Genomic DNA, 22,078 nt, shown 5'->3' on the forward strand with positions numbered 1-22,078 from the left:
TGGGTACAATCCAGGGAACAGTGTCAGAAGAATAGTCAGGGGAGTAATATTAAATCTCTCCCATGGTCACTCCAACAGGGAGTAAATGTAAAACAAACTGTAGGAGGCAAGGCCTTGATATTTGTGTGGACAGCCAGTGCTGCATAAAGTGGTTGATCTAACTACCAGGTCATTTCCCCTTTTAAGATTTCCTTTAAAACCACCATCATTAGCACACGGGTCAGGGACCCAGGACCTATATAGTCAGTCAAATCACACACGGGAGAGGAGGCATTAATTCACCAGGAAAAAGTATTAGCTGTGGGTTGTCCTCTTCTTAGCTAGCCTTACAAAAGACTTGATTTTCTGGATCTATGTGTTTACAAGCATTTATTTGTCTGTCTCTTGTAGCAGCTAATAGTCTGTAAGTTCCTAGTAAGTGAGGAGTGTTTTACTTATTTCTATATCTCTGAAGCCTAACAGAGAAGGGACTACTGAGTAATGTGTATTGAATTTTTTTTTCTTCAGGTTTTCAGTCGGTCGTAAAAATCATAGAGAAACCATTGGTTTAGATAGCAAATCACAGATTTAAACCTAGCTAATACGTGTTTCTATTATCCGTCTGTCAGTTTGTTACACTGTGGTGGCTTGCCTGTTGCTATGATGCTGGAAGCTATGCCATGGGTATTTCCCATACCAGTAGGCTCACCCATTGTGCAGAAGTTTCAGTGAAGTTTCCAGACTAAGGCAGACTAGGAAGAAAGGCCTGGCAACCTGCTTCCAAAAACTAGCCAATGAAACATTATGGATCACAACAGAATATTATCTGACTCACTTGTGTTGAACATGTCATCAGGAGGAATCAGCTGCTGGAGAAAGACATCGCATTTGGTGAAACAGAGGGCCAACGGGTGTGAGGGAGGCCCTTGGTGAGATAGATTGGCATAATAGCTACAACAATGGACTTGAACATGCTAGTGATCATGAGGATGATGCAGGACCAGGCAATATCTCATTCTGTTACACATAAGGTCACCATGAGCCGGAGTCAATGTGACAGCAGCTAACAATGTTTTTATCGCATATATATATGTACATTTGCCTGTTCGTAGAAGAGATTTCTCAGTTATTCCTAAATGAACTAAGAGAAAGAAGGCTAGGCAGATACCTTTTTTTTTTAAACTAACCTAATAATAAGACAGAGCCCTGGTAGCTCTTAGTTAAGAGCTCAGCTGTTAACCAAAAGGTCAGCAGTTCAAATCCACCAACCACTCCTTGGAAACCCTCTGGGGCAGTTCTAAAGTTCTACTCTGTCTGATAGGGTCTCTATGACTCGGAAAAGACTCAATGGCAATGCGTTTGGTTTTTTGGTAATGCTAAGACATTTCTGGGCCTTGGTTTCCACATCTGTAGCAGGAAGTGATTACAATGAATGATCTTGGAGGTTTTCCCCACTTTAAAATGGCATGATTCCCAAAAAGTGATTCAAAGCTCATAGGGGGGTCTCCCAGCCTTCAGGCCTGACTTCTACCATCCTGTCCCTCCACTTCTCCAAAGTCTACATGTTAGAAACTGGGCCTGCTGAGGTTCCTCCTGAGGGGGCCGTATGGGCCTGAGTATACCGAAGATGAAGTTATAACTTTATGGCTTCTGCAGTAAGTGACAAATAACCTCAGATAAGGACAGCAACAACAAAACGCAGCTGAGGCTGGACTGATAGAGATTTATTTGGGGAATGAGAAGATGACTTCAGTCCTGAGGATGATAAATTTTGGATGACACCACTTGCTAGTAATTAACCAAACAGGAGCAAGATCTTACGTGGAAGGAGGCAACTTGATGTATAAAATGAAGTTTGTAACTCTAATGAGACTGGAAAGTTTGACAGATCACTAGACTTTGCCAGAATTTGTGATGCTTTTTAAAATTAATTAGTTTCCCATATTTTAGGGAATTCAAATACAAGCCCCCAGACAGAACACAACAGAGTCTAAATTCTCTAATGACCTGGTGAAGGTGTTACAACCCTCAGGGCCTGGTGTATAGAGAAGCTGATCTCCTTTCTTTAAGGGATGGGGAGATGTGGTCCTGAATAAAGACCCAAGTAGGGGTAAGAGAAGTGGGGAGAACTTCTGTAACCAGGCTAAATAAACAGACGAAGATAATAATGACCGTAGCTAACATTTCTTTGAATGCTTACCATATGTCAAACCTGTTTAAAGCAATTTATATAGAAACTCATGCAGTAAGCACTATCATTGCCTCCATTTTCATAGAAAGGGAAACTGGGTTCACAGAAGACATGGAGTTGCCCAAGACTACAGAGGTAGGAGGTGGTAAACCCAGGTTTCCATCTCTGGTGGTTTGGTCCAGAGCTTATAGGTTTAATAGTAATCTATATTGTCTTTAAACTTAAAATTAGCAATCACAGACATGAACATGAACGTGGCAGTGCAGACTAAGACTGAGTTGAATCTCAGAGTTACACAGGAGTTTGAGGCAGTGATTTTAAATTTTGGCTACATATAATAATCACCTGAGAATAACAAAAAATATCTATGCTAGGGACCCTGCCCAGTGACGATCATTTAGTTGGAGTGTGGCCAGAGAAGGTATTTTATATATATGTGTATATATATACATATATTCCTGGATGATTCTTCTACATGTTTAGGGTTGGGAATACAGGTAAGGGATGGAGGGGGGAGGGTGTCAGCATAGTAGTTCCTGGCCAAGGCAATAGAAGAACTTTGCCCCTGGGACATCTTTGCTATAGGTGCTCAGAAATTACACGTTGCTTAGTTTGATTTTATGAATAAAATAATAATCTGGGTGCCCTTTAGAAGATTGATTATGGTATTCTTACTCCAATAAAAAGTCCCCATGGCATACAAATAAATGCTTTCAGATACTGATCATTGCTAATACAAGGCATAGTGGAAAGTCAATGCAGGAACCATATAGAACCGGGTTCAAATCCTGCCTCAGAATATATTGTGTGACTCTGAGGAAGTTTGTTCATTCAACAAATTGAATTGCTATTAATTGAAATGGGCCTAGTCTTATGCTGAGAACTTGGTATCTAGGTAGAGATGGTCCTTGCTCTGATGGAGCTCATAATCTGGTAGTTGAGACAGGTAATTCACAATGAAATAAACAAGTACATAGATGTTTATAAATATGCATATACAGTGAAACCTGTGAGAGCCGGAACTTGGCAGCTGCCTTATTTTTCTAGGTCTCACAGGTGTTCTGCCTTTGACAGGGTGCAGTCTTACCACTTTTCTGTCACTCATTTTAGTGGAAAATATTTGTGTTTTCCTTGTCTGACAGGTTCCCAAGTTACACAGGTTTTACTGTATGTGTGTGTGTGTGTATATATATATATATATATATACACTGAGAGAGAGAGAGCAAGCCTCGGTATTGCAAATGGTTAAGCGCTTAGCTGCCAACCAAAGGTTGGTGGTTTCGAGCCCACCCAGAGGCATCTTAAGAGAAATACCTGTTGATCTGGCTCTGAGTGCCTCTTGGAGAAAATGATATTAAAACTGAAACAAATTAAGAACTGAGCAGAAGAAGGCAGGGTGGGGTCTTAGTCATCTAGTGCTGCTATGACAGAAATACCGTAAGTGGATGACTTTAACAAACAGAAGTTTATTCTCTCATAGCCTAGGAGGCTAGAAGTCCAAATTCAGGGTGCTAGCTCCAGGGGAAGGCTTTTTCTCTGTTGGCTCAGGAGGAAGGTCCTCGTCATCAACCTTCACCTGAACTAGGAGCTTCTCCACGCAGGAACCCTGTGTTCAAAGGACATGCTCTGCTCCTGGTGCTGCTTTCTTGGTGGTATGAAGTCCCCTTGTCTCTTTGCCTGCTTCTCTCTTTTATATCTCAAAAGAAATCGGCTCAAGACAAAATCCTATCTTGTAGATTGAGTCCTGCCTCATCAACACAACCTTTGTCCATCTCACCTCATTAGCGTCAAAGAGGTGGGATTCACAACACAGGAAAATCACATCATCAGTTGACAAAATGGAGGATAATCACACAATACTAGGAATCATGGCCTAGCTAAACCGATACACAAATTTTAGGGTGGGGGGGCGCAAGTCAATCCATGACAGGTGGGGATGGGGCATCCGAGACAGAGGGAACAGCATATGCAAGGGCCCTGTGAAGGGAACAAATTTGTCATGATTGAGGGCCAGACATAAACCCAAGTGGTCTTGGTCCCTGATAGAGAAGGGACTGTGCTAGACTGTGTGTCCTGTGACTGTGGCACAGTGAGAAGCCACTGAAAGGTTTTCAGCAGGCATAGGCTCAACTCTGTATTTTATGATCCTGCTGGCTGTCGCAAGAATAATGGCAGAAAGAAGGAACTAGTGAAAGCGGGTTGTTCAGTCAAAATTCAAGTGATAGAAGATGGTAACTGAACGGAGTTGGTGTCTGTGAAGATGAAAATAAATGGGCATGTTTGTGATGACTGTTGGAAGTAGTACTGACAGAACTTATTGATGAATTTACTGTGGGAAGTAAGAGAGATGAGAGATTTCAAGAAAGACTCCAGGTCTAGTTTGGGCAAACTGATATTTATTAAGAAGATATTGAGTATGGGAAGAGGGTATAAGTTGATTAAGTGCTCCCTTTGAGATATGTTAAATTTGAGCTAATTATGACATAACCAAATTGAGATGTCAGTCAGATAAATCATATATTCTTAGAGCTCAGAAGAAGCATTTGGCTTGGGATGCAAATAACTAAACTTTCGTTGAAAGTCACTTGACCTTCATAAACTTCAGTTTCCTTTTCTATAACACATAAGAATAATGGTTCCTACTTTAAAAGATCACTGTGAGGTTTGGAGTGTGTGTTGTACAATATTGGGCATACTAAATGGTGGGGGGTGTTGATAATGCTCATGATGGTGGCGATATTAATGACAGTTAATAATTTAATGAAGGAAAAGTTGCTACAAATAGGGGAAATACTTTTTCTCTCCTCTAGGAAGAGTTTTCAGTAACCACAACTCAGGATGGTTCTCCTCATGTCTCCGTTTCTTTTCTCATAGTCTCACAGGACATGCATTATATTATACAATCCTCTTCTGACATTCTTATTTCAGTTGTGCGTATTTCTATCACCAGCTCAAAGATAGAGCAGGATCCATGTCCTTTTTTTTTTTTTTTTTTATTTGCTTGGTTCACCAAGATAAGTATGTTTGGCCAAAGACGAATTGACCTGGGAATTGATGAGAGAAAACTTCCATGTGAAACTGAAGACTCAGAGACCCAGATAATAACAGAGGTGACATAGGAGGGAAAACTGCAGTGGAGGAGGTATGCAATGATTCTTAGGAGAAAATCATGTACAGACATGCAAAGACTTGGCTGCAAAATTCCACATATATTAATATACATGGAAGATGTGTAATAGATAAATATGAAATACAAGAAAAGGGTTAAACTTGTTCAGAATAACTATCTGTAAGAACATTAAAATTATTTTCTTGGTTTACCAGGTACACTCCATGGAATTATTTAGCAGTAATAACCTTTTTTTTTTTTTTTTTTTAATAACCTTAATATGAGAAGACCTGTGTTTGGGTCTTTGTAGATTGCAGCGGGAGCCTGTATCTTTTCCCCAAGTGGAGCATAGAAGAAGGGAACCTGGAGATGGCAGGAAGCTGAGATCCCAGAGACTGCGACAAAGGAAGTGAAGACAGCAGAAGGCACTGCTGTGGATCTGAGAGGGCTCTTTCCTGTTGGAGGGTGTGGTTAATGTTTTCCAAAAAAGCAGAATATAATGGTAATGGACGCATTTCTGTACGGATATACACCTACATTAGTACTAGCTATCGTTTACTAAGCACAAACTATCAGCTGGATAGTCTTCTAAATGCTGTACACGTGATAACTCAAAATGTCTTTAAAGTAATTACCATTGTCATTGTACAGATGGAGAAACAGGGGATCAAAGAAGTTAAGGGTTTCTGCCAGAAGGTTCGTCTTTTAAAAGAACAGACCATCTGATCAATTGTTCACATCTTAATGATAGTTTAATGTAGCAGATGTCTGCATATGCAAAAAGAATCTGTTGCTCTGGACTTCATTGTGACCAGTCCCAAAAGAAGGCCCTGGTGACATGAAAGTCACACTGGTAAAATGAAAGAGGCCATCCTGGCATTTGTAATAGGAAATAAAGACTTAAGGAAAATAGAGCCACGGTTTTGCTCCAACCAATTTTAAGATAGAATATATCTGAATAGATCCTTGAGGCTCCAAACACCTTCAATTTTAAAATTGCAACCATGAATAATCTCAAATATCCAATAAGAAAAAATGTGAAGTATTTAAAGAAGCTCATGTATAAGTAGGATTCTGATAAACTCATACTTACAGGACCTATAAAATGGATACACATGTGAGAAAGGAGGACCTCATTAGGAAGAATACTGTAATTCTTAAAAATACATTAAAAATTTTAAAGTAAGGATGGCTAATTTCTAGATCCAACAAATTAAATAATTGCTCATTAAGTATTCCCTGATCTAAGTCCCAGGAAGGAGATAGGTAGGTCATGGCCCCCACCTTTAGAGAGCGGACTACTGATTGCACAGGCAAGTACCAGGCATTTTCGGGATAAAAACATAAGACTTAGGGTTTAACCATAAAACACAAAAGTGGCGCACATGATGAGGTCTGGGCATCAAGAAGGCTTTAAATGTAGGTGAATGGAAAGTAGCAGTCACCCAGGTAGAGGAGAAGGGGGACATTTCAGACCAAGGCAGCAGCAAGTGTGAAAATGTGGACCCAGGAGAGAAGCTCACAGTGAAGTGTGGAAATGTATGTGTGCATGTAGTGAAAGCTGATGGCAGGGAGGACACAGGAAATTAAAGTGGAGAGTGGACAGAAGTCCTTTAGAACTGTGGACTCTGCTACAGGCTATAAGCAGCCACCAAAGGGGACTATTCAGCACTCATTTCAGAAAGCCCTCAGAAGCAGGAGGCCACAAGGGCAGCTACTGAAGTGCCAGGTGAGGCAAGGTGATGACTTAGGCAGCAACACGCAGGCTTTGCCTAAATAAATGTGGTCAAATGTATGAAAGAAAAAGATGAATGAGTGAATGAAAGAATATGCTTACATTTCCAAAAAAGAATGAGTCTTAAAGCTTAAGTTGTAGAGCTGTAAGGTTTCTACCAATCTTTGGCAAAATACTCAAATGGGATTTCAAGGCAATGGTTTAAGAGTCCATAGAAAAGAAATTAGTTTCCTTGAAACTACAGTGCGTTAGTTAACAACAAGTAATTCCAGATAAACTTGGTTTCCAAAGCTGACAGAACAAGATTGGACGGATATGTGTGTCCATCCATTCAATAACTATTTACTGAAGACTTATTTGAGTGACTAAGTGCGGGCACCTAGCAGACACTGTGCCTGTCCCTGTGGGACTTATTTTCTAGAGATGGAACTTGGAAAGCAGACATCAAACAAGTAAGTAGAAACAAATGAACAAAATTCTGGTTTGTGGTAGGTAGGATATAAAAGAAAATAAAAGTGTGCCATGAAATCGTGGGTTAATGGTTGGTGCTCGGGAAGCGGGGGAAGGCAATGGCAGATGGGCGGTCAGGGTGTACTTCTCTGAAGAGGTGACATTAGAACTGAAATTCACAATGAGGGAAGGAGCCAACCATATAAATTCTGGGAAAATTTATTCTTAGCCTTGGGAAGAAAAAGTGAAAGGCTTTGAGGTAGAAATACCTGCCATGTTTTGGGAACAATCAGAACCTCAAAATAGCCATAAAGAAGTAAGGTCAAGTTGAAATGGTAAGCAAGAAATGTTTGACAAGGACTTTTTAAGTGTCAGAAAGGATTATCCATTTTATTTTAACTGAAATGGTCAGGAGAATGGCATGCTTTATCTATCACTTATAAGGATCACTGGCTGGAGTGTGAAGAATGAGTTAGGGCAGATTGTGGCGTGGGAGCAGGAACTTCAAGTAGAAGGCTGTGTAAGGGATATAGGTGAGCATGACAGATGCTTCAACTCACAGAAGTGAGAAATACATGTGCTTAGGATACGTTTTAGAGGAAAATCCAATTGGTAGAGCTAATATGAAGGAAGAATACTTTTCCTAGTGATGCTGTTTCCTTGGTTTTTCCCCAGGTAGGTGGATGAATAGTGGTGTCATTTGCAGAGATGAGGGACACGTGAAGGAGCAGGTTGGTGAGGGAATGGCAATCAAGAGTTCTCTTTTTGCCATGTTAAATGGGAGATATTTATTATGCTTTCAAGTGGAGATATCAAGTAGGCAATTGTATGCATAATTCTGGTGGTCACGCCTGGGTATACAGATATGGGGTGACAATTGCCATCGTGTTGACTACCACTCATGGTGATCTTATGCATTACAGAATGAAACATTGCCCAGTCTTGTGTCATCCTCATGACTGTGGGCATGTTTGAGTTCATCATTGTGGCTCCTGTGCCAGTTCATCTCACCAAGGGTTTCCTTCACCCCCTCTGGCCCTCTACTTCACCAAATGTGATGTCCTTCCCTAGAAATGGATCCCTCCAGATGACATGTCCAAAGCAAGTGCATCAGGCAATGTTCTATTCTGAGCCATAGGGTTTTCATTGTCTGATTGTCAAAAGCAGCTCGTCAGGCCTTTCTCCCTAGCCTACAAGCTCCAATGAAACCTGTCCACCATAGGTGATCCTTCTGGTATTTGGAATTCCAGGGGCATAGCTTTCAGCGTCAGAGCAACACACAATCCACCGCAGTATGACAAACAGACAGGTGGTAGGACCAGCCTACAGATGGTGTTTAATTTTAGCTAGGGTTGCTGTGTAGATGGAGAGGAATAGAAGACTGAAACTGAGCCCTGAGATCCCAATATCACAGAGGTGCTGTGAAGAATGAGAAGGGCAGCCGGGGGAAAGGATGAAAAGCCTGAGTATGTAGTGTCACAGAAACCAAAAGAAGGAAGGGCTTTAGAAAAGTGGAAGTAGCTAATCGAAGCAAATGCTGCTGAGAGGTTTTGTGAAATGAGAACATGAAATGACCATTAGATTTTGCCACATGAAGGTCACCGGTGATCTTGAGGGAAGAAGTTCCCATGGAGCAATGGCGTCTGAAGATGATTAGAATTAGTTTGTGTGAGAAGGGAAGTGAGCAGATGGAAACAGAAACCAGAGACAAGTGTAAGGGAGAAGCCATTGTGTGAAGAGAAGAAGAGGAGAGGGAACTGCTAAGTAGAGCCATAGCGTCATTGTTTGTTGGTCTGTTGGTTAGGATGTTTGTTTTTTTTTGTTTTGTTTTCTAAGATGACAGAAAATACACCAAGGTTTGACATTTATAGGAATGATCTAGTAAAAGGGGAGATATGTTCATGAGATGAGAGAGGTGGTAATAGAAACAAAATCCTTGAAAGAGATGATTTGATCCGGGAGCAAGCTCAAGGGATGGCTTTAGATAGAAACTGAGAGACATGTCTGTCCCTCCCCCTGTCACCAAAGGGAAACAGCACCAAGGCACCAGGACTAGTGGTTGGAGATTATAGAGTGCCAGCTTGAGGTTCTCCATAGAGAGGGGCATTCTGTGCCTGACAGCTCCCCAAGATAGTGAACACCCTATCACTAGAGATGTTTACCTGAAAACAATCAATTATCCTAAGAAACGCGTAGACTACCTGGGAAGATGTATGATTGGGCTACTTCAAAGTCAGGAATTCTTACCTTGGTTCATGAGTGGGCATTAGTGGATACTGTAGATAAATGAGCTGTAGAAAAATGGGCGTGTGAGGGTGGTCATTCGTTCCATGAGAAGGTCCCTAGCTGTCATCAGATTCTCAAAGGGGTCTGTAACCAGGAAAAAGCTAACCATGCTGCTGAAAGGTCCCTTTCAACCTGTAGTCCATGATTTAACTGGATTCTACAAATTTTTCTGCAAAAAACAAAGAGTGTGGGTTGAATAATGGGCATTTAAAAATGAGGAAAACTGACAGGACTGGGAGAAAATAAAAGGATGAGGGAAAGTCAAAGGGTAATATAAGTCATTAGGCCAAAATAGGTGGCCTGGAGTAATAATATATATAACTTTTTATTTCAGAATGAATGCTTCAGGCTGAACTTAAACCTCGTAGAGTGGCATCTGGGGTCTTAAACGCTAGAAAGCAGCCACCTAAGATGTATGAGTTGGTTTCAACCCACCTGGAGCAAGGAAGAATAAAGAACACAACGTAATTATTAGCCCAAGAGACAGAAAGGACCACATAAACCAGAGACTACATCGGCCTGAGACCAGAAGAACTAGACAGTGCCCAGCAACAGCTGATGACTGCCCTGACAGGAAACACAAGAGACAATCCCTGAGGGAGCAGGAGAGCAGTGGGATGCGGACTCCTAATTCTTGTAAAAAGACCAGACTTAATGGTTGGACTGAGACTAGAAGGACCCCAAAAGTCATGGTCTCCAGACCTTCTGTTAGCCCAAGACAGGAACCATTCCCAAAGCCAACTCTTCAGACAGGGATTGGACTGGACTATGGGATGGAAAATGATACCAGTGAAGAGTGAGCTTCTTGGATCAAGTAGACACATGAGACTATGTTGGCATGTCCATCTGGCGGGGAGATGAGAGGGTAGAATGGACAGAAGGAGAGAGAGTGGAGGGAAGGAGTGTGCTGTCTCATTAGGGAGAGAGCAATTAGGAGTGTAAAGCAGGGTGTATGTAAGTTTTTGTTATGAGAGACTGACTTGATTTGTAAACTTTCACTTAAGGCACAATAAAAATTAATTAAAAAATAAAATAAACCTCCTGGTAGTGACAACTTATTATCAAGAGAAGAGGGAGCAGGAGCATCTGGATGTCCCATGTTGGAAGAATATACTCTTATTGAACTAAATCACCAAGGGATCTGTTCTAAAATACATTCTTTTGGAAAGTGCTTGTTCACAGTGAACATAATCCTTCCGCAAGTAAATTTCGTCTGTGCAGGACTTTCTTTTTCTTAGCTACGTATGTCCATAGTTTACCCAACAAGCTTGTTAACATACAGATTTTTGGGTCCCCATTCCCAGAAATTATAATTCACTAAGTATGGAGTGGAGCCTAGGAAATGGCCTTTTGTGTGTGTGTGTGTGTGCCTTTTTTTTTTTTTATTATTGTACTTTAGATGAAGGTTTACAGAAAAATAAACTAGCTTCTAATTAAACTATTAGTATACATACTGTTTTGTGACTTTGGTTACCAACCCCATGACGTGTCAACACTCTCCCCTTCTCGACCTGGGGTCCCTATTACCAGCTTTCCTGTCCTCTCCTGCCTTCTCGTCTTTGCCCTTGGGAAGCGGCATTTTTAAGGAGTCTCCCAGACTACTCCGAGGCAGGCAGGCAGCAAGCTGATCACACTATGAAAAATAGTACAAGCTTGTAACCCACTGTGCATGCCTTTAACCAAAGACAGGAATCAACTGAACCAATTTATATTAAAGTGCTAGTGATTAAATGTGTTCATTCATTAGGGGCCATTGGGTTTTAGCATATAAACAGGAGAATATCACTGCTTAAGGCAGGAAAAAAACCATAAGATGAAATTTTGGTTTCAGCATCCAGCCCGTAGGGGAGAGTTATGGGGATGGGAACTTTCCCTGCTTAATCCTGGCTTTATCCTAGAGCTGTGACCTCTTCTTCCCTTGTTTACAACCTTCCTTATATGCATGGCAGAGCTCTGCATTCAAAAGCAGTACAGACAACTCCAGGACAAATGGGTGCCCAGCCTAGCTGCAAGAGAGAAGCACTCCACGAGTTACCCAGGGCTGAAATATTCCTTCTCATCCCATTCTAAAGCAAATGAAGAGATAACATTTCCCCTCTTGGCTGAGAGTGAAGGGTACTTTATAATACCTCACCTCTCTTTCTTGGGAAGAACTAGCATAGATTTTTCTTTTATTGCACAGAACAAATGGTAGCTCCAACTCCAAAGGCATATAACTTTGAAAATTTTTGTTAATGCCTTATCACCCCACCCCTGCCAAGCTTCTTCACTCCTAAAGAAAAGAAGAAAATTCTGTCTCTGAATAAAATTGTACATCTTCAAGTATTTAGAAGTTATTAAAGTCTGGAAAGAACTTTACAATGTGAAGATGGCCATCTTGCTTGCAGATAAGTTAACACTTTGTCGTTAGTGTCAGTCACACACACACACACACACACACACACACGGCACGCGTGGGTACTTACTGTAGGAACAGCCGTAGACCTCAACCCGCATGCCAATTTTTCCGCTTGGATTCCATCGCAGGGGCACAAAGCGAATGAAGCGGGCCCTCACTGAGTGCAGCAACTTGTGATGTACCACGCTGTCGGCGTTCATGTTTCCTGCGAAAGTCTGGAGAGAGAAAAGCAGGCTGGCTGAAGTATCTGATGCTGACTCTTTCCCAAGCCAGCACTCAAGGAACGTGGATGGAAATCTATGTGTTACTCCGGGAGGTTTTTCAGGGAAAGACCTCAATTTCTCAGATATTTCAAATGAAATCTTACTTGGGTGAAAATGCTACACAATGTGTTGATATTTTTTTTTTTCTGGAATACTGTGTAATAATCTTTAAGAAATAATAGCCCCCAAAGAATTTTATGAATAAAAAGAATCCTAACAAGTCATAATACATGACAGTTAGACGTTAGCTTCACAAAGTGAATAACACAATGAACTCCCGATAGTCCTAATGCTTATAATAACTGTGGCATGGGGTTAACTGACAATCTCCTCTCAGAACGAAAAGCTTTTATTAAAGTAATTGTTACCATTAATTGAGGCCAGGCACTATGCTAAGCACTTCCCATTATCATTGTTACCATTTCATAGATAAAAAAGGAAGCCTAGAGAGAGAAAAAAGGAAGAAAAAAATTCTCCAAATCACCCAGTTGGTTAGTAATTGGTCTCGGATTCAATTCCAAGGTTGTTCTATTTCAAAGGCTATGTTTTTTCTACAGCTCCACGCTTTTCCACTATTCCATTGTTAATTATTACAGGAAGGAGTACGCGAGATCCAGATTTATATGTAGCTCATTTGCATATTGCCTTGTGAAGTTTAAGCAAAGGAACACACACAGCAGGAGCTATTTTGCCCATTAAATTTATGCCTTATCATCTTCATTGGGATGAATGATTTCTGGGGGAGAACATTTTCTGCAGCCAGAACTGAAGGCTCATAGCTAATCTTTAAGATGGAATGCCATCTAACACACTGATTTGCTTGCTTTTTCAGCTTCATGTGTTCACAGAGGAAGCATGCTTGTTGATGTGCAGTCAAAAACAAACAATGATTTATTGATTTCTGAAATGGCTAAAGAGAACATTAAGAATTTTGTCTACTTAATGAAATCTATTTTCAAAATCCAAACCTTAACATCAGTTGCTTGATTATCAAACCAAAACCAAACCCAGTGCTATCAAGTAGATTCCGTCTCATGGCGATACCATGTATGTCAGTGTAGAACTGTACTCCATGGAGTTTTCAATGGCTTATTTTTTGAAAACAGATTGCCAGGCCTTTCTTCCAAGGCACCTCAGGATAGGTTCGAAACACCAACCTTTTTGTCAGTAGTTGAGTGCTTAGCTGTTTGTGTCCCCTAAAACTTTTTGCATCTTCACAGCACCTGTGAATCTAGAATACTTGGACAATCTCTGACATTTCTGCTACACACAAAATATCCACTGACTAGTAACCCCGACACTAGGCAATGAGTATCATCACTGTTACGTACTGAAGGTGGCTTATGAAGAAGGAGCCCACTTTCAGTTTTCCAGCTACTCCTGCAGCCACACTCTCATGTAACAGAAGGACTTGAGGGAGAGGACCAGAGTATTTGTGGCTCCTCAAGACTGAAGTCCAATGTTCTCGCTCACAGGTTTGTTGAAGTTTTGGTCATTTTCTCCTCATCCAAGCAAAGACTGACTGACTTTATTTGCCAGGTTGCTCTTCTACAAAGGATGGAATGTAAGGTAAACAGAATTATACTGCTGTAAGGGTCTAACACCATATGTGAAGTGATATAATATTAATTTGAGGTAAATTGTGATAAGGATGCATAAAAATAATCCAAAGAGGTATAACCACAAAGCCAATAGGAGAGAAAGGATGACATAATAACAATAATACCAGATTAACACAAATGAGACAGGAAAGGAAAAACACAGGCACAAATAACAGGAGAAAAATCAAAAGAAAACGTTAAGAAGGTAGACAAACTCATCCAACTGAGAACTGCACCAAAAGAAAATTGAAGAAACACTCCAATTAAAAGGCAGATGTTGTCGGGCTGGATTAAAAGCATGGACCATCTATGTGCTGTTTATTTGAGAATCATTTATAATAATAAAGACGCTGACAGGTTGAAAGTATAAAGGATAGGAAAAGATATTACAAACAAACAGTAGGATTAAGAAAGCCGAAGGTGTTCTAATAACATCAGACAAAGGTATATTACAAGACATGAGAGAGACATTTCAAAAGGATAAAAAGTCGATTCATTATGAAGACATAAAAATCCTCAATGCGTATGCATCTACAAGAGACACTGAAAACACAAGAAGCAAAACCTGATGGAGACAAAAAAACAGAGAAGGAAGCAAAACTTCAATTATAGTTGGAGGCTTTAAATATCCTCCCTCAGTAATTGATTGAATAAATGGGCAAAAAAATCAGTAAGGCTATAGAAGACTCAAATACATAAATGTGATCGGCCCAGTTGTCATTTATAGGACACTCCACCCAACAATGGCAGATTAGTTTCAAGTCCACATGGAATACTGACTGAGAGGCCACATCATTTATGTTAAAGTCAGTATCAATTAAAACCATACAGATTGTTTTCCTACCATGACTGAACTAAGTTAGGAATCAATAATAATAAATTATCTATTGAAACCTCAAATATTTGGAAATTAATCAACACACTTCTAAATAACCCACAGGTCAAAGAAATCAGAATGGATACTAGAAAATTGTTTGAATTGAATGGTGATAAAAACATTTTATCAAAATATGTGAAATACAACCAAATCAAGTCCTTAGAGAAAGGTTTATGACTTTAAATGCCCTTTGTATAAGAAGTAAAATAAATGCTTATAAATTTAAGTTTCCATCTCATTAGAAAAGGAGTAAATTAAACTCAGAATATTAATAGACTGAAATGTTACTTAGCAGTAGAAAGTAACCAATTCATGGTACCTGAAACAAAACATTATGTTGAGAACAGAAGACAGCCATAAACAGTGCACAGTCTACGATAATACAAAGTTCTAGAACAGACAGAATTAAGCTCCAGTGATAGAAATCAGGTCAAGAATTTTCTCGGTGGTGGGAGGAAGAAGATGGCTGCAAAGGACCAGTCATCAATTCAGTTGGTCATCACATCCTTTTTAGGTAGTTGATACATATTGCCTTCATTTTAAAGATGAGAAAACTTCATTTTGGAGATGTTAAGCAGGATCTTAAGTCATAAATTAAGAAATTGGAATAGATTATACAGGTTTTTGTTAAATAAAGTCCAGTGACAATCTTACTTCGCTCTCACTGCCACCCTGGTACAAATATGAAGCCTGGTTTCTGCAACAATGTAATTGTTGTGGCTACAAAAAGAGCTACCATTTTTGAGGGCCCCGTCCAATCAAGGCAAGAGCTAGTCCCTTTCCGTGTATTCGTTATTTCAGCCCCACTCATCTTCAAGGAAAGGGCCCTGGGCAGTGTAAACAGGTTGAACACTTGGCTGCTAACCAAAGGTTTGGAGATTTGAATCTATCCAGACGTGCCTCAGGAGAGAGTCGCGGTGATCTACTTCTGAAAACTCCACCATTGAAAACGCTGTGGAGCACAGTTCTGCTCTGCCGCACAAGGAGCTGCAAAGAGTTGGAATGGACTCGCTGGTGACTGTTGTTGGTATTGGTATCTTCCAGGAAGATTTGAGCCAAATTCCTCACTAAAGGCAGCACCCCTACCCGCACACTTAACCTTTCTGAATCCACAATACATCTTACAATCCTGTGGTAATTTAACATATATTATACCATACCCTCTAAAAAACTATCATTACCTATTCTGAAGGGGAAACGTGGGCCTCAGAGAGGTTAATGGCATGACTAATATTAAACAGAATTTGGGCACATACCCTGTATTGTTGTAATGATATAAATGTCTATTTTTAATTGTTCCTTATGGTTCTTTGGAGCCATGCTGGCACGGTGGTTAAGAGCTTGGCTGTTAAACAAAAGGTCAGCAGTTCAAATCCACCAGCTGCTCCTTGGAAACCCTGTGGGGCAGTTCTGCTCTGTCCTATGGCTCAGCATGAGTCGGAATCAACGAGATGGCAGTGGATTTTGTTTAGGTTTTGTAATTGTTCTCATGGTTCTTCACAAGCAGTTCATGGATGTTATCCCCATGCAGGAGCACGGTGCAGGTATTAGTCATCTCCCCCATTTTATTCCACTGGTTAAAGAAATGTGAGGCTTACAGTGGAATTTGCTCTTTGAAGAGAACCTCAGTCTCCCAAATTCTCCTTCAGGGAACTATCCACCCCATATGGCCTAAATAAGATGACAAAGTAAGCATGTGTCAGGGGAATCATAGGGGGAGCTTTTTCATGGTTGAGTGTATACAGGGACCACAAGAAATAAATGGAAGGAGAGGGCTGGAGCCAACATTCAGCTTCTTTACTTGGGTGTTCATCCTTGGCATTAAGCAACATTTTGGCTTATGAATGGCTGAATGTGCGGTCATAATGAAGGCACTGATGCACTCCCCTCACTTTATTGGCAGGTGATGTGGCGGTCGTATCCTGTGAGACTAAGACAGGTTTTGGCATTATCGCTCACCAATGGAGAGTGATAACTGCCACCAGAGCTATTCCTGTGGGTTCGACGCACTCCGTATTCCACCAAGTCATACTGACGACTTTGACTGGCAGCAGAATTAAAGGCATCCAGATGCTCCAGGGCAGATGCTGTTCATTTGGCTAACTGCAGTCTGAGCAAGAACAGGTAAAATAATTAAAGTCCACTTCAATGACCTGGACAGGAAATCTCAGAGATTCTCAAGGAGATTTCCCATTCCAAGACCGCTGCTCTTCCCAACACACCCCCGTGCCTGCAGGCCTGATTTAACAGAAACACAGAGTGGGAGAGGAATGGAACGCACTTTGGGTGCTATTCTGAACACTCTGCTGACTCACTGTGTTGTTCCTAACAACTTGGACTGTGACTCCCTTGCAGATACAGAGTGTATCTTACTTTGAACTGTTGTGCCTTGTCCAGTGTGTGGGACATAGTGCTTCTTAAATGTATGGTGAAATGTTGTTCAGTACCCAAAGCCAAACCTGGGTACTTGTTCATAAATCAATGAAGTATAAACAACACCTCAGTGTTGTTTTTAGTGACTTGCTGAGTGACTGAGTGAATGAGAATGAATGGATGAATGAACAAAGGGACATCAACTTTCTGAATCTGTTTTCTCATCAAGAAAATGGTGAGAATAAAACCTCCAAGGCAGTTGTGAATCTTTCATCAGATACCATGAGCAAAAGGCACTGCACACAGTAGGTTCTCACCAACAAATGCAGACAAACACCCTTACACCTTACAGAGAAATAGAGAACGCTTGTGGGTTCCCGTAGCTAATATTTGTGAAAATATCTTGTATGAGAATATATATGGAGGTTGTTGTTAGCTGCTTTCAAATCAGCCCCTAACAAATACAGACACTGTGACCTATCAGTACCCTCAAGCCCCAAGCAAGGCATTTGTCAATTGTACTTCAACTTTCTGAATGATATTCAAAGGATTCTCCCAAGGAAAGACTGCAAACTGCAGCTGACAAAGGGCTAGCAGCCCAGAACCCATTGGAAATACATCTTCTTTTATTTAATAAAGGCAAAGGGGGATTAATATGTAAACCACAGAATTAAAACCAAAACTGATAAACGCACTAAGATTTCCATGCTCCAGATTGCTCTTCAGGAGGACATGTAGAAACGGATTTCAAATCGGCTCTTACAGAAAAGAAAATGAGACGGGAAGGACTATCGGTGGCCAAAGAATTCTAAAGGAATAGATTTTAGGGATTAAAAAGAATTAAGCTATTGATTTCTTCTCTTTTCTACTCTTGTTTCAAGTGCAACACCCTGTGTAACATTTTATCATTATAAGTGTGTATGTATGTGCAATATCTACTTGTAAGTTCAAAGGAGAGGTAATAATTAGGCTAGACGATCGCCCAGAACTTGACTACTAAGTAAGAATGTACCCAGCTCACTAGTTTTACTGTAATAATTGGCAAAGGAAGTGGCTGATTCATGCCACTCGCTGGCCTGCCTCTTCTTCCTGGTATGGTCTCCAGGGTAAAGGAATGAAGCAAGGATCCCAGGCAACAGTAGTGAAAAAACTGTCATTACCACTTCATTTCCACCATAAACTGAGTGGGCCAAGGGCTTACCCGGAGCACGAGCCCTGCTAGCCATTGCCAATGTACTCATGCCCTGTTCCTTCCCTTAGGATTACTGCCCACTCTTACTCTGTGCTGAGTAACGTTGTTCGAAATGTCCTCACTGAGGAGATATCTGCTTACTCTTCTGCCCCTGTTCTTAATGGTTCCTCAGTTCCACTTCTGCCTCAACACAAGCTTTATAAAACATTTGCTCTGGCACAGTTAGTAGCCAAGATGTCCTCTGCTCCTAGTCTCCCTGTCCTGACTAGTTGCCAGCCATCCTGCTGAAACCTGGTTAATGGGCTTCTGGTACCAAAAAGAGTCTAAGTGAGGGTCTAATGCTGGCCACTCTGTTTCTAACTTATCCATAACAAAGCCCTGTAAATCAACTTCTGATGTATATCTTGTCGGATATAACCAAAACCAAACCACTTGCTGTTGAGCCACCTGAAATCCCTCTATAATGCGTCACATTCATCCCGGAATCCAAACATGGATGCCTGATTTTTCCCAGTGAACCTAACTTGCCATCAGAAGTCGCTGAACACCCTGTGAAGGCTGCATGTATTGCCTACTCTCCCACTGAAGGCGCCAGTGTCTTCAGAGTGACAAGGACCTGGCCATAAGCAGAAAAACGCAGTTTCTTGTAGGTGTAGCCCACCACGGCTGTGGAGCTTCGGGATCTCTACCCTTACCTCTCCTGACAGGGCGGTTAGTTCTTAGAGGGGGTTGAATGGTGGCCCCCAAAAGATGTGTCCACATCCTAATCCCAAGAAACTTCAAATGTGACCTTGTAATGCAAAAGAGTAAATATTACCCGATATGGCAAATTTTGTGATTAATTTAAGGATCTTGCAAGGAGGACTTTATCCTGGATTATCTAGGTGGGCCCTAAATGCAAACATGTGTATCCGTATGAGATAGAGCCAGAGGGAGTTCAGAGAGAGAAGAGGTGGAGGCCATGTGTCCACAGAGACAGAGACTGAAGAAATGTGGCCATAAGCCAAGGAATACCTGGAACCCCCAAAAGCTGGGAAAGGCAAAGAAGGGTTTCTTCCCTAGAATCCTGATGACACCTTGACTTCAGACTTACCTCCAGAACTGTGTGAGGACTAATTGGTTTTAAGCCACCCATTTCTTTGTAATGTGTTACAGCAGCCTCAGAAAACCATCGCATTTACTCATCATTGTCCTAGTTTGAGGAATCCTATAAAGTATTTGCGTTAAAACCATTCCATCTGTCTCACCACCATTCATTAAAGAGACTATTCTTGCCCCATCACAGGGACTTAGCACCCTTGTTGAAAATCAATTGAATATGAATGCGTGAGTTTACTTCTGAACTCTCCATTTTATTCCATCGGTCTATATGTCTATCATACCAATAACAGACAGTTCTGTTTACTGTAACTGTATACAGTAAAACTTGCAAAAGCCAGAACTCATGTAAAGTGCAAATCTGTCAGAGAAGGAAAACACAAATATTTTCCACATAAGAGAGCAACAGAAAAGTGGTAAGACTCCACTTGTCAAAGGCAGAACGCTTGTGAGACCCAGAAAAACGAGGCAGTCCTATTGAGCTCTGGCTTTCACTGAAGTCTGATTTGAGATTGGGAAGTGTGAGTCCTCCTACTTTGTTATTCATGTTTAAAGAATGTTTTGGCTATCTGGGACCCCTTTCAGTTCTATATAAATATGAGGCTGGGTTTTTCCATTTCTGTAAAGAAGGAATTTTGGTGGGGGCTGCGCTGAATGTATAGATTGCTTTGGGTAGTACTGACACCTTAACAACCTTAAGTCTTCCAGTCCATGAACAGAGAATGTCCTGTTATTCATTTAGATGTTCTTTCTTTCAGATTTATAGATTTTAATGCATAGGTCTTTCACTTCCTTGCTTAAATTCATTCCTAGGTATTTGATTATTTTATATTCTATTATGAATGAAATTATTTCCTTAATTTCCTTTCCAGAATGTTCACTGCTGATATATAGAAACTGGACTGATTTGTCACTGTTGGCCTTGTATTCTATCATTTTGTTGAATTCATTTATTAACTCTAATAACTTTCTTGAGATTTTTTTTTCTGTACATAGAACCACATTATCAAAAAAAAAAAAGGAGTATTTTTACTTATTCCTTTCCAATTCGGAAACTTTTTACTACTTTTTCTTGCCTAATTGCTCTGGCTAGGACTTCCAGTACAATATTTAATAGCACTGGTGAGAGCAAGCATCCTTGTCTTGTTCTTGATCTTAATGAGAAAGTGCTCAGTCTTTCTGCTTTGAGTATGATGCTAACTGCAGGTTTTTTAATAAATGCCTTTATCAGATTGAGAAATTTTCCTTATATTAACTAGCTTATGGAGTGTTTTTATCATGACAGTGTTTCAGATTTTGTCAAATGTCTTCTGTGCATCAGTTAAGATGATTAAGTGGTTCTTTTCCTTTCATCTGTTAATGAGGTATATTACATGATTATGTGATTGATTTTCTAACGTTCAATCGCCCTCGCATTCCCGGGATTAGTCCCACTTGTTCCTGTGTTTAATCCTTTCAATACGGTTTCGGATTCAGTTTCATAGTATTTCACTGAGGATTTTCACAGCTATGTTTATAAGGAATATTGTTCTATAGTTTTCTTATGGTGTCTTTGGGTTTAGTATCAAAGCAATTCCTGCATTATAGAATGGGTCAGGAAGTGTTCCCTCCTTTCCTATTTTTGGAAGATTGAGGGCACTTTTATAAATGTTTGGTAGGCTACCCCAGGAAAGCCATCTGGGCCAGGACTTGTCTTTGTTGGGAAGCTTTTGAGAATTGATTCAATCTCTTCACTTGTTATGGGTTTGTTGAGATCTTCTATTTCTTTACGAGTCAATGTAGGATGTTTTTGTGTTTCTAGAAATTTGTTCACTTCCTCTAGGTTATCTGTTTTATTGGTGTACAGTTGTTCATAGTATTATTTTATGATCCTTTTTATTTTTGTTGGGACAGTTGTAATATTACCACTTTCATTTCTAATTTTAGATATGTGTATCTTCTCTTCTGTTTTTCTCTGTCAGCCTAGTGAGAAAAAAAAATGAGTTTACTGATCTAAAAAAAAAAAAGGAAAAAAAACTAACAGAAAAAAACACTTCTGGTATTCTCTATGTCATCTATCTCTGCTCTGATCTTTTCATTTCCATCCTTCTGGCAGCTTTAGGCTTGGTTTGATATTTTTTTTTCTAGTTACTCAAGTTGTGGACTTAGGTTATCGATTTTAGATCTTTCTTTTTTTTTTTAATTAGGTGCTCAGTGCTATGAATTTTCCCCTGAGTGCTGCCTCCACTGCAACCCACAAGTTTTGGTAAAATGTGCTTTTATTTTCATTCTTCTCTAAGCATTTTCTGATTTCTCTCTTAATTTCTTCCTTGACCCATCAATTGTTTACTACTCTGTTATTTAACTTCTATATGTTTGTGTATTTTTCATTTTTACTTCTGTTATTAATTTCTGATTTCACACTGTTATGGTCATAAAATATATTTTGTATGGTTTCAATCTTTTTAGTTAATTGAGACTTGTTTTGTGATCTAACGTATAGATTATCCTGGACAACGATCCATTTGCCCTGGAGAAGAATATATA

General features: G+C 40.3%; 1 protein-coding gene across 2 annotated transcripts in view; it reads right to left on the minus strand.

The window, feature by feature from the left end:
• CNTNAP5 (contactin associated protein family member 5) overlaps positions 1 to 22,078 on the minus strand; it is a 1,181,085-nt gene that overhangs the window by 705,011 nt on the left and 453,996 nt on the right. For both annotated transcript variants that reach the window (XM_010596415.3, XM_064287363.1), the window contains exon 4: positions 12,216 to 12,363. In XM_010596415.3, the coding sequence (XP_010594717.1) occupies positions 12,216 to 12,363 (148 nt within the window). The remainder of the gene's footprint in view (positions 1 to 12,215; positions 12,364 to 22,078) is intronic.

The sequence above is a fragment of the Loxodonta africana genome, chromosome 6 (genome assembly GCF_030014295.1).
Source record: "Loxodonta africana isolate mLoxAfr1 chromosome 6, mLoxAfr1.hap2, whole genome shotgun sequence".
NCBI classification, from domain to species: domain Eukaryota; kingdom Metazoa; phylum Chordata; class Mammalia; order Proboscidea; family Elephantidae; genus Loxodonta; species Loxodonta africana.